Source organism: Acomys minous (genome assembly GCF_964271855.1).
Source record: "Acomys minous genome assembly, chromosome: 13".
NCBI classification, from domain to species: domain Eukaryota; kingdom Metazoa; phylum Chordata; class Mammalia; order Rodentia; family Muridae; genus Acomys; species Acomys minous.
In genome coordinates, this window is record NC_140495.1 from 2,832,501 (window position 1) to 2,848,601 (window position 16,101).

At 54.7% G+C, this 16,101-nt stretch overlaps 1 protein-coding gene across 3 annotated transcripts; it reads left to right on the plus strand.

The window, feature by feature from the left end:
- The first annotated feature begins 2,975 nt into the window (after positions 1–2,975).
- On the plus strand, positions 2,976–14,467 carry LYZL4 (lysozyme like 4). Of its 3 annotated transcripts, none has more exons than XM_084752788.1 (5): positions 2,976–3,252; positions 5,373–5,599; positions 5,717–5,866; positions 6,754–6,832; positions 14,167–14,467. In XM_084752788.1, exons 2-5 carry the CDS (start codon positions 5,461–5,463, stop codon positions 14,234–14,236), a joined length of 438 nt encoding a protein of 145 aa, XP_084608914.1. In that variant the 5' UTR covers positions 2,976–3,252; positions 5,373–5,460; the 3' UTR covers positions 14,237–14,467. The 3 variants fall into 3 exon arrangements, with proteins under 3 accessions (XP_084608914.1, XP_084608915.1, XP_084608916.1); XM_084752789.1 differs by having other exon boundaries at positions 5,378–5,599; XM_084752790.1 differs by lacking the exon at positions 2,976–3,252 and adding an exon at positions 4,670–4,863 and having other exon boundaries at positions 5,378–5,599.
- The last annotated feature ends 1,634 nt before the right edge of the window (positions 14,468–16,101 follow it).

Genomic DNA, 16,101 nt, shown 5'->3' on the forward strand with positions numbered 1-16,101 from the left:
TGTGTGTGTGTGTGTGTGTGTGTGTCACCATGTATAGACTGGATCACCTCCTGTTTCTCTCTTTATGTAGTCAGAGGTGATCTCAAACCGCCGATCCTCTTGCCTCGAGCATGCTCACAGAATTGCCAGCCGAGCCGCATGCCCACCCCGTCTCCTCAAACCTTTGCTGCTTCTCTCCATCTGTGGGGTTTCTTCACCAAGAAGCAGTGTTAGCTGAAGGCTGGCTCACTGACATTAAAGCCAGCCATACCAGAAAGGGAGCACTCATCCTGAGAACAGTTAGGGGTGACCCCCTCTGGGCCCCTCCCAGACTGTGAGGCCCTGAACTGCTTCCTCTCCTCGAAGCTGGAGTCCGCATGTGTAGCCTCCTCCCTCCGTCTTCCTGCGCTTGCTCACAAGGGAGGACTGCATAGAAGGGTCTGTTATAGGGAGGACTGCATAGAAGGGCCTGTTATAGGGAGGACTGCATAGAAGGGCCTGTTATAGGGAGGACTGCATAGAAGGGTCTGTTATAGGGAGGACTGCATAGAAGGGTCTGTTATAGGGAGGACTGCATAGAAGGGCCTGTTATAGGGAGGACTGCATAGAAGGGCCTGTTATAGGGAGGACTGCATAGAAGGGTCTGTTATAGGGAGGACTGCATAGAAGGGTCTGTTATCGGAGCAGCGTCCAGCACGAGACACTTGCTGATCAGGAGTCCAGGTGCCAGGACCTTGGGCTTTGTGTGTGCTGCTGATCAGACGTGGAGCCAGCCGTCCCTCCAGTGGCATGTGAACACTGTGGTGCTATAGGCAAGGGACAAGACAGAGGCCGGAGTCAAGCTGACTGCATCCCTGTCTTGCTGATGACGTTTTGTACATCTTCTGAGACTTGTTATCTGCGTACACTCCTGGTGCAGGCTCTGAGCCTTGTGCACACCGTCTCTTTGGCCTCATGATGGAGAAACTGATGCATTCAGAGGACGACGAGGTGTCATGAGGCCACACAGCCAGTTGGCGGCAAATGCAAAGCCAAGTTGCTCATTCAAATCCATGCTCCAAGGGGGATGTTATTTTGAGTAGCAAACACTTGAAATTTTAAAGGCCTTTTAAGCTGCCTCAGTTCTGCCGCTACAGCCCAAAGCAACATTAGACAGCATGCAAGTGATTAGTCGTGGCTTCGTTCATTAGTCGTGGCTTCGTTCCAAAAGGTCGGTCAGAACACCAGCTGCCCGTACTTGCCTCCTGGGCTGTGCTCGCCATTCGCTGCCCTTCAACCAGTGTGATGATGGTAGCAAGGTGCATGCTTTCCAGGGTGCCCACTGACCCTCTGGTTTCCACAGAGAAATAAGTCTGCAAAACAGCAACGGGGCACAGAGGAGGCAGAGGTTCTAGAAGCCAGGCTAACTAGAACGCCTCTGCTCTCTCCTGAGGAGACATGGTCTCTTGACTAGAGAGAGGATTTAGGGGTGTGCTGACCCAAGATGAACGTCAAATGCGGTTCAGAAGTTCATCAGGTTGCACGATGCTCTCTGGTGTGAGCAGCGATGGGTACACCATCACCGTGGCTGTGGGGCTAATGGCGGCCAAGCATCCTCTCGGTGCTGACATGCCAGCTTACCAGAGTGCAAGGCAGAGGCAGGTGACCAACCATCCTGGACACATGTCAGTCACTCCCACTTAAGGTAACAACAAAAGTAAGTTGAGTACTTTAAGAAACTATGAAAGCTGGGCACGCCTTTAATCCTAGCACTCGGGAGACAGAGGCAGGCGGATCTGTGAGTTCGAGGTCGAGGCCAGCCTGGTCTACAAAGCAAGTCCAGGACAAAGAAAGAAAGAAAGAAAGAAAGAAAGAAAGAAAGAAAGAGAAAGAAAGAGAAGAAAAAAATAAAATCGGAAAATCTGAGTTGTCAAAAAAGTGTTTTGCTGAAGGAGTAATGTAGAATAAGCTTTAAACACACACACACACACACACACACACACACACACACACACACACACCTTTGTGTGTGCATGGTTCCACTTTCTTATTTTAAACTACCCATGCATTTACCAGTTTTAGCCAAGATAGTCGGAACCACACCTCTGTCCTACCTTAAGGTCTCCTACTTTTGAAACCTAATAACCCAAGCTGATGTTTTCAGAAAGAGACAGAGACAGAGACAGAGAAAGACAGAGACAGAGAGACAGACGGGGTGGGGGGGGGTGCAGTCCTCTGTCCTGGACCTTGTGAGCAGACAAGCTGGCTAAGGGCTTTTCTGTTGTAGCTGGCCGAGTACTGTACTGGCAAATGTGTCCCTGACATAACTCCTGGGACATCAGAATGTGCTACCAGCAAAAGGGATTTTTAGATGTGATTTATGCCGTGGCCCCCTAGCTGAGGAGATTTTCCCCGAAGCCTGGATGGACCAGTGTAGTGACAAAAGTAGTCAGCATAGTGGGAGGGAGAGAGGGCAGGAAGAGCCGCCTGAGGAAAAGAGACAGGCCAGTCAGGGAGGGAGGGGAACTGGACTCACTCTGACGTCTTTGACCAGGAACAGGGACAGAACAAGAAATACAAACAGCCTCAGCAGTCAGCCGATACCTTCCACTTGTAAGGCCCGTGTCCTCAGCCGAGCGTGGTAGCACACGCCTTTAATCCCAGCACTCAGGAGGCAGAAGCAGGTGGATCGCTGTGAGTTCAAGGCCACCCTGGTCTACAAAGCGAGTCCAGGACAGCAAAGGCTACACAGAGAAACCCTGTCTCGAAAATCAACCAACCAACTAACCAAACAAACAAATAAAAACCATTTTCTCAGGACACGCTGGGTGGACAAGGGAACAGAGCACCTTTCCCATCCTCAGAAGGAGCCCGACTTTGCCAGCACCTGGCTCTGAGTCTGCTCACACGGGCTATAGCAGGGACAGAAAGCTAACATGGTGTCAGAGGCAACACATTCCTCCCCGTTCAGAACATTCTGGTTCCCAGATGTCATAGAGGAGATTCTAGAAGAGCTGCTCATGGAGTAGGACCAGTGCTGTAGAAACTCTCAGGTGAAGACAAATCTGTTACTAAGGAATCGGCATCTGAGAAAGCCCAAGGGCAGAGCCAGCCCAACCCAACCAGAAAGCCCAGTGCAGGCAGAGCACCCAACCTGCAAGCAACGTGGACACCCTGCTGGGCTGGCAGGTGGGCCTCTGTGGGCAGGAGCAAAGTCAGGCAGAAAATACCTGCTGCAGAGGACACTTGTCAACAGGGCCCCTGCTTGGTCATCTGAAGACAAGTTTCAGAAGGGTAAGCCTCCTCACTCTTTCACCAAGGTCCTTGAGAGGCAGCTGTGTGCCAGGCACTAACCTGAGGGAGGAGACAGCGGCAGGCAAGCTTTATGCGCCCCCAGTGTTTACATTCTGGTCTGAGAGCCAGAGAACAAGCCTGACACAGTGGTCACTGTTAGGGTGTGTACCACAAAGACAATCAGAGCCAACTTCCGGGATGGGTCGGCAGCCAGGGTTAGAGCCATGGTCGTCGAAGTAGTCAAGCTCCGAGCTGAAGGAACAGCTGGTGCAAAGGACATGTGTAGGAGTGGTGTGGTCACAGGAAAGTGTGCGGGGAGCCTGTGGAAGAGCGGAGGTGAAGGAAGGGTCTGGAGTGGCTCGGGGTGAGACTACAGAGAGGCTCGGGAGCCAAGTCAGGAAGAATTGAGCAAAAGGTGCATGGGGGATGTTTTTGGAAAACCCTAATTCGTCATAGATGGCAGTGACCTAGGTCGGGAAGTGGAGGACAGGCAGGTGGAGGGTGGGTGGGACAGTTCACACCAAAGCCACCCTCCAGGTGGGGACAGTTCACACCAAAGCCACCCTCCAGGTGTATGCCAGAGCTCCAATACACAGAATAACACCAACAAATAAGTTTCTAGCCCAAGACATGGTTGGGAGCCCCAGGAGGAGACGACTATCACCTGGGGGAACATATGTACACATGTATGTATGTGTACATACACATGGCAGTGTGGAGTGACTGTTCACTGGACTAAGGTGATGTAGTGTGGGGCACACAGGAAAGAGGTTAAGCCCTGCTTTCCAGCCATATATTCTGTTTTGGACATGGGTCAAAGTCTGAAAAGAGGATTCCCGCTCCCTAGGGGTGAAGGAAGGGACTGTGGGCAGCAAAGGTTGGGCAGTGGACGGGGGGGGGGGGGGGGGACCTCAGACAGGATCAACCAGTTTTCAAGGAGTTGCAGGGGGTGAGGGGTGATGGTAAGAGACCAGCAGATGGAGCACAGCATGTGTATAGGGGGTAGGGGTGGGGCCTGTAGATGGGGGAGAGTCTATGTTCGAGGGCACCAAGCCGAGACCAGTAGGTACATCGTGAAAGGGGCATGGTGCTCGCAGACAGGCCCAGGCAGGGTGTATGTGAGAGTTCTCAGGGGCTGTGCTGCTGCTTCTTGGTGGAGGTTCAGCAGTGGAAAGGCCGGTTCTTGAGGGCTTGGGACACCAACCTAGGTGAGGCCTTGTGCAAGGAATGGGGATCCAGCAGTGTCTCGAGGTAACATTTTGTACATGTTTGGGGCCATTGCTCAGCTGTGCTTGAAGACAGCAACATGACTCTGTCAGGAGAAAGGTTTAATGGTCACTGAAGGAGTGGAGAAGGTGAGGCCAAGGGTCAGTTATCTGAGAGACCGCCCACCGCCCACCATTACAGACTAGGAAGTGGAGGCGCTATGAGCAGTGTCCTCTGGGGCTGTCCCTTGTGCAGGCAGCCCGGGAGAAGGTCAGTGGAGGTCGCTAACAAAAAACCTGGGACTAAGACTGCCGAGGCCACAACTTGGGACACATTTCAGGCTAAAAGCAGCAATGCAACTAAGTCAACATGGCAGCCGTGGCTGTTCTCAGTGGTGTACACACCGTGAGTCGTCCTCCCTCCCTTCCCTCCCCCCTCAGCCCCATCCTCTTCTCGTTCTCGTTCTCTTTCTTGCCCTCTTCCTCCTCTTCCTCCTCTTCCTCTTTCCTTTCATCTCTTCTTCTATTCCTCCCTCCTCCCCGTTCCTCCTCATCTCCTCCTCTTCCTTCTGCCCAACATGTACACCATGTTTTACTTTCACAATAGACTCCATTGACTAGAGGGAGAGGGAAGGACTTGAGCATCCGTGCCTATTGGTAGAGCAAAATGACAAAGCTAGAGTCCGAGACGCCACTGGGTCTTTCTGGGAGACAGGGGACTGACTCCCAGAGTGTAGCTTCCTCAGCCAATGGGAGGTCTGAGTGAGGCGGGCCTCAGATATCCCTGTTTTCAGGAACATTAGTAGAGAAACAAGGCAGGCATGTGATAATGTGGTTTTGTTTTGTTTTTGTTTTTGTTTTTTTCTGGACACACTGAATTCCCCCTTCCTCGCTGTCTCTCTTTCCCCTGGGAAGTCCAGTATCCCTGTGACCTTGGAAGGAGCTGCCTGAGACCCTCCGTTAGCTGGTATCCTCAGCCCCGAGCCACCAGAGCCTGGAGAAGATGCAGCTGTGCCCGGTGCTTCTCGTCATCAGCTACTTGCTGACTCCCGTTGGAGCTGCCATCTTGAGGCGCTGCGTGGTGGCTAAGAAACTGCGTGATGGGGGCTTGGATTATTTTGAGGGCTACAGCCTTGAAAACTGTGAGTGGGATTCTTGCAGGCCCTCTCTCCTCACCTCCTTAATCTCCATCCCCTACCCTGCTACCCCGGCGCCTGCCGCCCAGCACCTCCTCACACCCATGCTCTTCCACCTCTTAGGGGTGTGCCTGGCTTATTTTGAGAGCAAGTTCAACCCCTCAGCTGTCTATGACAACTCCCAGGCCGGCTACACTGGCTTCGGCCTCTTTCAGATTCGCGACAGTGACTGGTGTGACCACGGCAAGAACCTCTGCAGCGTGTCCTGCTCTGGTGGGTCCCTTTCTGTCCCTTGGGGCACTGGAGGCTGCAGGACCTGTATGTTTGGGGAAGACAGGAGGAGGGCACTGGCCTGGGCTGTGTCTAAAGCTTCTCCCTGGGAGGTGGAATCCTGCCCTGACGGAGGGACGCCGAGAAGGGGGATGCTAGACTGAGAAGGAAAAAAAGATAAAAACTGAGATTAAAAAAATATGCCCAGAAGGTGCTGGGATATCTGGGGTGTTGGGAGCAGGGGCAAGCAGCAGAGCTCAGGTAGCTTAGCGTGGGAATTGCTCTCTCTGAGAGGACCCATACTGTCACCATGACAGCCAGAAGTGGTTGCATGGAGGAGACCAGAAGCCCAAAGGGAACATATCTGCCCCCCCCCACCCCCCGCAGGGACCTAAGAAGCTCTGGCTGAGAGGAGGCAGCTGGCCAGGGGCCACTCCTGTGTCCTGTGAGCTTCAGGGAGCCTTGTCAGGAGCTTTCCCAAGCCCTTCGCAGGTGTCAGTTCAGTAAACACTCACAGTGGCCTTTCAAGAGTAGGGTGCTGTTTCTACCCGGTTCTGTAAATGGGCAAGTTGAGGCTGAGAGGCAGTGAGTGAGTTCACACCCAAGGCCACATGGCTGGTGATTGGAGCTGGAGGCAGACGCAAAGGAAGTGGCTCCTGAGTGAGGGCAGCACCAAGAGGCCAGGCAAGGACTTCCTGACACCCAAGGGGACTCTGCAGCAGAGCATCCTTGGGCCTCAGTAAAGAGAGCATGTCCCTCTACCCTGATTGGTGAGGGGTGGGTCAGGGTCTTCACTTCTGTTTACGGCAGGCAGCGAGGCCGTGTGGTGGGCAGACGCACTTAGCTCTCACCGAGCGGCACGGTGTCACTCCGTTTCACTTCCTTTGCAGCTTTACTGAATCCAGACTTAAAGGCTACAATCAAGTGTGCCAAGAAAATTGTGAAAGGAAAAGAAGGGATGGGAGCTTGGTAAGTGGCCCGTCCCCTGCAGCGCACTCTGGAGGCTGAACAAGGCCATGACAGGCCACGGAAGCCAGGAGGAAGCCCACGTGTCCTGGCTCACGGTCGGAGGGGGTACAGTCTGCGGTGGCACGACCCTCATGGTGGCAGTAGTGTGTGAGGTGGCTGGCCGCATGGTAGTCAAGGAGTAAGGAGAGGTGAATGCTGGGTCCTGGCCTTGTTTTCCTTTTGGTCAACCCAGGACTCGGCGGTGCTTCCCACATTCATGGTGGGCCAGCCCTGCTCAGTGGAGCCTCTCTGAAAACACTCTCATGAAGACTTTCAGAGGTGCTTTTCCCTGTGTGTGTGTGTGTGTGTGTGTGTGTGTGTGTGTGTGTGTGTGTACACGCATGTGTGCGTGTGAAGGCTGCGCACTCATGGGAGCTGTCTTCCCCACGTGAGACAGGGTTTCTCATGAAGCCACTTACTCATTGGGATTGACTGGCCAGTGAGCCCCAGAGACCCCTTTTGTGTCTGCTCCCCGAGTCTGGGATTCACCGCCGCGTTTGCCTTTTCACGTGGCTCTGGGGCTTGAGCTCAGGCTCTCATGGTCGCACCGTAAGCACTTCTTTACTGACTTAGTCAGTCTCAGAGATCAGTGTTTTATCTTATTTATTTATTTATTTATTTATATTTTTATTTATTTATTTATTTATAATGTGTGAATGTTTGCCTGCACAGATGTGTGTGTCCCACACGTGTGTGCCTGGTGCCCACAGAGATCAGGAGAAGGGATCAGATTCCCTGGAACTGCAGTTGCATGGATGGTTATGAACCACCATGTGGGTTCTGGGAACTGAACCCAGGTCCTCTGAAAGAACGACCAGTGGTCTATACTGCTGAGCCATTTCTCCAGCGCCTTGCCCCAAGGGAAGACCTTTTAATTGTTGCTTTAAAAACGTCTTTGTGTCTGCAATGTGATTTTGAGTTTAAACTGTGGCCTACAGCCCTGTGTCTAGTCCTTGTGTGACACTATCCTGGGGCAAAGTGAACAAATGTCTACTCACCCAAGAGATCAAAGGAGCAATCATGTTAAAGTCCAGCTTGCAAACTAGAGACATTATCAGTGTCTCTTACAGGAATATAAGTGATGAGTTACTTACAGGCACATGGACATCTCAAAGACACTATATCATCTAGAAGCCCACCCCAACCTCAGTGTAGACTCAAGAAAACTGTAAAACTGCAGTGATGTGTGCCTTGTATGCAGATGGATAGGCTGGAATCTGCTCCCCAAGGAACTGTTCATGGCTTCTATAACCTTGGAAAAGGAGAGGCCTTGAGAGCCTTGTAAGTTTCAGGGACTTCCTGAGACTCACTTTCTGGGTCTTAAGAAACCTCCCTCTGAGAATGGAAATGTTTTAATTAAGACGATGGTCATTGAAAACTTCCACATAGTACATTATGCTATTTTAAGTTTTAATTTATTTATCTATCCGGCCATTGTTGCTATTTCAGAGTTCTGCCTCAAACATCCAACTTTTTAGAACTTGCATGCTCTTTCAAGTGTCTGCTTAGGGAGATCTCATACAGGGAACTTTTTAGGACTATTTGGTGTGTTTAAAAGCTAGAGAGAAACTGGATTTGGTGGTGCACTCTTACAATCCCAACTTTCAGAAGGTGAGGGCAGTAAGGATCAAGAATTGAAGCTCAGCCTCAGCCACATAGTGAGCTTGAGGTCAGCCTGGGCTACATAGTGAGCTTGAGGTCAGCCTGGGCTACATAGTAAGCTTGAGGTCAGCCTCAGCCACATAGTGAGCTTGAGGTCAGCCTGGGCTACATAGTGAGCTTGAGGTCAGCCTCAGCCACATAGTGAGCTTGAGGTCAGCCTGGGCTACATAGCGAGCTTGAGGTCAGCCTGGGCTACATAGCGAGCTTGAGGTCAGCCTGGGCTACATAGCGAGCTTGAGGTCAGCCTGGGCTACATAGCGAGCTTGAGGTCAGCCTGGGCTACATAGCGAGCTTGAGGTCAGCCTGGGCTACATAGCGAGCTTGAGGTCAGCCTGGGCTACATAGCGAGCTTGAGGTCAGCCTGGGCTACACAGTGAGCTTGAGGTCAGCCTGGGCTGCATAGTGAGCTTGAGGTCAGCCTGGGCTGGATAGTGAGCTTGAGGTCAGCCTGGGCTACATAGTGAGCTTGAGGTCAGCCTGGGCTACATAGTGAGCTTGAGGTCAGCCTGGGCTACACAGCGAGCTTGAGGTCAGCCTGGGCTGCATAGTGAGCTTGAGGTCAGCCTGGGCTACATAGCGAGCTTGAGGTCAGCCTGGGCTGCATAGTGAGCTTGAGGTCAGCCTGGGCTACATAGCGAGCTTGAGGTCAGCCTGGGCTGCATAGTGAGCTTGAGGTCAGCCTGGGCTACATAGTGAGCTTGAGGTCAGCCTGGGCTACATAGCGAGCTTGAGGTCAGCCTGGGCTACACAGTGAGCTTGAGGTCAGCCTGGGCTACATAGCGAGCTTGAGGTCAGCCTGGGCTACACAGTGAGCTTGAGGTCAGCCTGGGCTACACAGTGAGCTTGAGGTCAGCCTGGGCTGCATAGTGAGCTTGAGGTCAGCCTGGGCTACATAGTGAGCTTGAGGTCAGCCTGGGCTACATAGTGAGCTTGAGGTCAGCCTGGGCTACATAGCGAGCTTGAGGTCAGCCTGGGCTATATTAGACTGTACTTCAAAAATAAAGCAAAACAAAGAAGTGAATACAAGCGGGAGAGACATGGTGACCTACCAGCTGGGTAGTACCTCACCACACCAGTGTGCAGCGCCTCTGCTCAGCAGCCTAGGAAACCACAATCTCTTGCACAGTTTTGGGAAGCAGGGAAGTGTAAGACTGTGTGCAATTGTCTCTCCCGTGTGCTCACTGGTTACTTTTCTGTCAGGTGCTTGCTCCTAATTCTTTAACGCATTCAGTCAACTCCCTGACAGGAAGTCGCTTAAGGGAGATGAGGTTCGTTTTACTTCATGGTTTGAAGACTCCGTCCACCATAGTGGGAGGGGCTGCAGCAGCAGGGGGGAGGCTGCCTGTATCTCTGCAGAGCAAGAAACTGACCCGGGAGAAGTGTGGGTACTCAGCGGGCGGGCTCCTCCCCTCCTCTGTGCGTTCAGTTCTGGTCTCCAGGCTGTGGGTGGCACTCCTTGCCTTCAAGGCAGGGCTTAGCGCCATCAGGTAAGCCGCTCTGGAAAGCGCTCCACGGACACAGCCAGGTGTCTGAGAGATGGTTCTAAGCCTGGTCAGGCTGACGTGTGTGTGTGTGTGTGTGTGTGTGTGTGTGTGTGTGTGTGTGTGTGTGTGTTCCTGTGCAGTTTAGAAGAGGGCGTTGCATTCCGTTGGAGCTGGAGTTAGAGGCAGTTGTGAGTCGCCTTGTGGTTGCTGGGAATTAAACTCTGGTCCAATATACACTTTTAACTACTTGAGGCATCTCTCCAACCTCTTCTTACTTATTTTTAATGCATCCTTTATAAACTAGGGTTATTACACTTTTATAAATCACATCCGTGTGAGTTATTTTCTTTGGTTTGTCATTTGTGTTTTGACTTTGTTTATGGTCTCTTCATGGCAGATGAGACCTAACAGTTTCTTAGAATCAAATCCCTTCACCTTTTCCTGTGGCTTCTGGGTCTATGTCTGCCAGAGCTGAGGCGGTGGCTCAGCTGGGAGAGTGCTCGCTTTGAAAGCTCGAGGACACACGCTACACCCCCAAGCATGTGTTTTAGAACACGTTATCTGTGGTGGCATGCACTGGTAATCCCAGCGCTGGGAAGGTGGACATGGGGAGGGGACATGGGGAGGGGACATGGGGAGGGGGACATGGGGAGAGGACATAGGGAGGGGACATGGGGAGGGGACATGGGGAGGGGACATGGGGAGGGGGACATGGGGAGGGGGACACGGGGAGGGGACACGGGGAGGGGGACATGGGGAGGGGGACATGGGGAGGGGGACATGGGGAGGGGGACACGGGGAGGGGGACACGGGGAGGGGACATGGGGAGGGGACATGGGGAGGGGACATGGGGAGGGGGACATGGGGAGGGGACATGGGGAGGGGACATGGGGAGGGGACATGGGGAGGGGGACATGGGGAGGGGGACATGGGGAGGGGGACATGGGGAGGGGGACATGGGGAGGGGGACATGGGGAGGGGACACGGGGAGGGGCACACGGGGAGGGGACACGGGAAGGGGGACACGGGGAGGGGACATGGGGAGGGGGACACGGGGAGGGGGACACGGGGAGGGGACATGGGGAGGGGACATGGGGAGGGGACATGGGGAGGGGGACATGGGGAGGGGGACACGGGGAGGGGGACATGGGGAGGGGGACATGGGGAGGGGGACATGGGGAGGGGACACGGGGAGGGGCACACGGGGAGGGGACACGGGAAGGGGACACGGGGAGGGGGACACGGGGAGGGGACACGGGGAGGGGACACGGGGAGGGGACACGGGGAGGGGACACGGGGAGGGGACACGGGGAGGGGACACGGGGAGGGGACATGGGGAGGGGGACACGGGGAGGGGGACACGGGGAGGGGGACATGGGGAGGGGGACATGGGGAGGGGACACGGGGAGGGGGACACGGGGAGGGGGACACGGGGAGGGGACACGGGGAGGGGGACACGGGGAGGGGGACACGGGGAGGGGGACATGGGGAGGGGGACACGGGGAGGGGACATGGGGAGGGGACATGGGGAGGGGGACATGGGGAGGGGGACATGGGGAGGGGGACATGGGGAGGGGACATGGGGAGGGGGACATGGGGAGGGGGACATGGGGAGGGGGACATGGGGAGGGGACATGGGGAGGGGACATGGGGAGGGGGACATGGGTACATGGGGAGGGGACATGGGGAGGGGACATGGGGAGGGGGACATGGGGAGGGGGACATGGGGAGGGGACATGGGGAGGGGACATTGGGAGGGGACATGGGGAGGGGGACATGGGGAGGGGGACATGGGGAGGGGGACATGGGGAGGGGGACATGGGTACATGGGGAGGGGACATGGGGAGGGGACATGGGGAGGGGGACATGGGGAGGGGGACATGGGGAGGGGACATGGGGAGGGGACATGGGGAGGGGACATGGGGAGGGGACATGGGGAGGGGGACATGCGGAGGGGATATGGGGAGGGGACATGGGGAGGGGGACATGGGGAGGGGACATGGGGACATGGGGAGGGGACATGGGGAGGGGACATGGGGAGGGGGACATGGGGAGGGGGACATGGGGAGGGGACATGGGGAGGGGACATGGGGAGGGGACATGGGGAGGGGACATGGGGAGGGGGACATGGGGAGGGGGACATGGGGAGGGGACATGGGGAGGGGACATGGGGAGGGGACATGGGGAGGGGGACATGGGGAGGGGGACATGGGTACATGGGGAGGGGACATGGGGAGGGGGACATGGGGAGGGGACATGGGGAGGGGACATGGGGAGGGGGACATGGGGAGGGGGACATGGGTACATGGGGAGGGGACATGGGGAGGGGACATGGGGAGGGGGACATGGGGAGGGGACATGGGGAGGGGGACATGGGGAGGGGACATGGGGAGGGGACATGGGGAGGGGGACATGGGGAGGGGGACATGGGGAGGGGGACATGGGGAGGGGGACATGGGGAGGGGACATGGGGAGGGGACATGGGGAGGGGGACATGGGGAGGGGGACATGGGGAGGGGGACATGGGGAGGGGACATGGGGAGGGGACATGGGGAGGGGACATGGGGAGGGGGACATGGGGAGGGGGACATGGGGAGGGGGACATGGGGAGGGGACATGGGGAGGGGACATGGGGAGGGGACATGGGGAGGGGACATGGGGATGGGGACATGGGGAGGGGGACATGGGGAGGGGACATGGGGAGGGGACATGGGGAGGGGACATGGGGAGGGGACATGGGGAGGGGATATGGGGAGGGGGACAAGGGGAGGGGGACATGGGGAGGGGACATGTGTGGACCTGGGACTCACAGGCCAGCCAGCTTCAGACCAACAGGAGACCTTATCTCAGAAAACAAGGAGGGCCATGCCTGAGGAACAGCATCTGATTGCATCCTCTGGCCTCCATGTGCTTGTACACACACATGTACACACTACATGTATGTACGTCTGCACACTCATGTCATACAAGTGCACGCAAATTAAAGGAATTTTATAATTGAGGCTTCAAAGAATTTCATCCACAGTTTCACATTATCAGAACACTGCTGACATCAAGCAAGCCCTAGATGCTTTTGCTAAATTAAAAAAAATAGAATTTTTATGATTTTATCATTTTGTGCTCAAAATTGGGCTCCTTTATAATTGATTTGAGCACAAAAAGTGAGGTAGGCGCTCAGGGTCTTTAGTCCTGCTGAAGTCTAACCATTGCTTTCAACATTACAAATCCATTAATGAGCTAACAGCAGACTGCACGAGGTGGTGGAAACCTCCTTGTTAACGGCGCCTGTCTCCTGGGAGCCGGAGGTCCCTTCCATACATGGCCCAGGCTTTCTGATTAATTGGTGATCTTGGCTGAAATCTGGGCTAAACACTAATGAGCTAAGTCATCTTTGCTGTGTGGCCATGCTGGCTGAGGGGCCCTCCTGTCCAGACTCCTCGTAAGGAGGGCTCTTCATAAGCCGATAGGCAGCCATGTATTCTCCACTGCTCAGACTGAGTCACTCCGCCATGCTCGGTGGAGAGAGAAGCAAGAAGGTCCCTACAGTCCTGGGGCACCCCTTCCACAACACCTGCCCCCGAGCTATGAAGAGCCATCCTGGGGATGTGCGTGTGCGGATTTTCTGCTGCTCCGTAGCTCTAAGGGGCAAGGGGACCACTGTCTACTATGGGTCCCTCATCCTGAAGACTGGTGGAGCCCTGCTAGGCTGAGGAGCAGGCCTCAGTCAGGGATGGGGACTTGGGTCTGGATGTTGACATTAGGGATTGAAACTAGGGGAAGAGAAGAGGATAGAGCATTCTAGATGCTGCAGGGAGGGTGAATGAGAGAGGAAAGGAACTGTAGATGCTACAGAGTGAAGGGGTGCTCGGACAGGTGGAAGGGGCCCAAGGCAAAGGATGCTCCTTGGTCACGCTCTTAGAGGAACAGGTCTGGGCGCCCCAGTTGGGTGGGGTCCCTGTGTGAGGCAGGGACAGTGTGGGCACATCACAGAGGAAGCACCCCATCCATGTGAGGGTGAGCACCAGAAGCCTGAGCAAATGTGTCCACAGTGGAGAGACTCAGACGTCCAGGGCCAGGCAGGTATGGGCCCTGGGGACCCCAAGCTGACTGTAAGGAGCCGCCACTGATCTTTCTGGCCTCCTTCTGCAGGCCCATCTGGTCCAAGAACTGCCAGCTCTCTGATACTCTAGATCGGTGGCTGGACGGCTGTGACGTGTAGGCACCTGAGTGGACCTGCCACACTTGCCGTCCGCGTCCTGGGACTGGAAGATGCTTTCCTGCTTGCTGCTTCCGCCTGTGAAGTTATCTCACCACCTGACAGCTCCAGATGGACAAGGACAAAAGTCCACTTCATCCAGGGGATGCAAGGTGCAAAATAAACCAGTTAATTATTCAGCCCAGGCCTGAGGTCTCTGCCTGCATTATGATGCTGGCAGCGCCAAGGCCGTCATCACGATTTACCTCTCATGACTTGTCATTTCTGTTCCTCAGGGAGGAGTTGAAGGCAGGGATGCCAGTCTTCAGGAGGGGGAGGAGGAGGGGTCGCAGCGGAAGCCAGCGGGGATGGGAGGCTGGACAAACGGCTGCTTCTTCATAGCCGACTTGGACGGACTTGGAACCACCCATGGGACACGCCTGTGCATGTGCCTTTGAGGGGCTTCCAGGCTGGATTGAGTGTGGGCGACACCACTCATGGGCTGTGGGTCCGAGACTGAATAAGGAGAAAACAGGAGGAGGCCTGACGAGAGCAGGCCTTCCCTTCCCTGGTCCACCGAGATGTGGAGAGTGTCAACACCATGGTGGACCAACGCCATCGTGTGCTGGACTTCCTGCCAGGATGGACTATACTCAAACAAATCTCCACCCTTTACTTGTCCCCTTTCAACCCCCTAACACGAGATAGGAGAGAAAAAAGGGATAGAGGAGAGAGGGGGCGATTTTATCATTAGACCACTTCCTGCTGATTAGGGACCTCAAACTCCTCGGGGCAAGCTTGCTCTTCGCCGTCAGGTAGCTAGTTTCTTCTTCTTCTTCTTCTTCTTCTTCTTCTTCTTCTTCTTCTTCTTCTTCTTCTTCTTCCTCTTCCTCCTCCTCCTCCTCCTCTTCCTCCTCCTCCTCTTCTTCCTCCTCCTCCTCTTCCTCCTCCTCCTCCTCTTCCTCCTCCTCCTCTTCCTCCTCCTCCTCCTCCTCTTCCTCCTCCTCCTCCTCTTCCTCCTCCTCCTCCTCCTCTTCCTCCTCCTCCTCCTCCTCTTCCTCCTCCTCCTCCTCCTCTTCTTCTTCTTCTTTTGCTCATGACTACTTGACAAACAGCAATTGACAGCAACCAATAGCATCCAACCACCATCAGCCAACAATAGCAACCCTGCCTCTTGGGGCCCTAGCATTTATGTACCCTCTAAAACGTTCCTACAATTCCAAACATTACACACTCACATAAACTAGCTGCAGCTGGAAAAATGATGCCCCTGCTTGAGCAAGAGGCACATCATAGTCATCTGCGGTGCCTGCAGCCTCTTATCCACCCCCTCCCCACTGTAAACAGGTTTTTGTTGCTGCATATTGCATGGGTTTTAGCCCATATTGGGAGAGCTGAGGGCCATTAAACTTTTGTGTGTTTTTCCTGACTTTGGGGTCCATGCCTGCATGGTTTTTTTTCCCACTTACAAGCATGGGCCATTGTTAAATGCACAGTACTATATCTTGCTTTTTCTATTAATAATTTGTGGCCTAATACTCTCAAGATTCCTATGTTCCATTAGATGGGCAAGCTCTCCTGTGCACACTCCTTATTATCCGTTTAACCTAAGGCTAGATCAGGGCTGAGCAGGTGGGGCCGCCTTAGAGCCGCCCTGGCTCCTGTGGGCAAACACCTGTAAGTCAGAACTCGCAGCAGGCTTCAGTCAGGCTCAACGTTAATGGGCCACCTTAGTCTCCCTCCTTTGCATGGCTGCCCCCTTGTCCCTGGAGAAAGGATGGTTCTGTTTCCTGAACACGGAATGTGAATTACAGCTACTGACTGACGTCAAGCAACCCTGGGTCCTGGGCTCAGTAGAAGGTTTTGCGACCTTGAGGGAAACTGCAGTG

Excerpts from the sequence above, each read along its gene's own strand:
- LYZL4 (XM_084752788.1), top strand. The coding sequence starts at position 5,461 with ATGCAGCTGTGCCCGGTGCTTCTCGTCATCAGCTACTTGCTGACTCCC. Across the intron at positions 5,867-6,753 it reads CTGCAGCGTGTCCTGCTCTG|CTTTACTGAATCCAGACTTA; the intron begins GTGGGTCCCTTT and ends CTTCCTTTGCAG. Across the intron at positions 6,833-14,166 it reads AAAGAAGGGATGGGAGCTTG|GCCCATCTGGTCCAAGAACT; the intron begins GTAAGTGGCCCG and ends CTCCTTCTGCAG.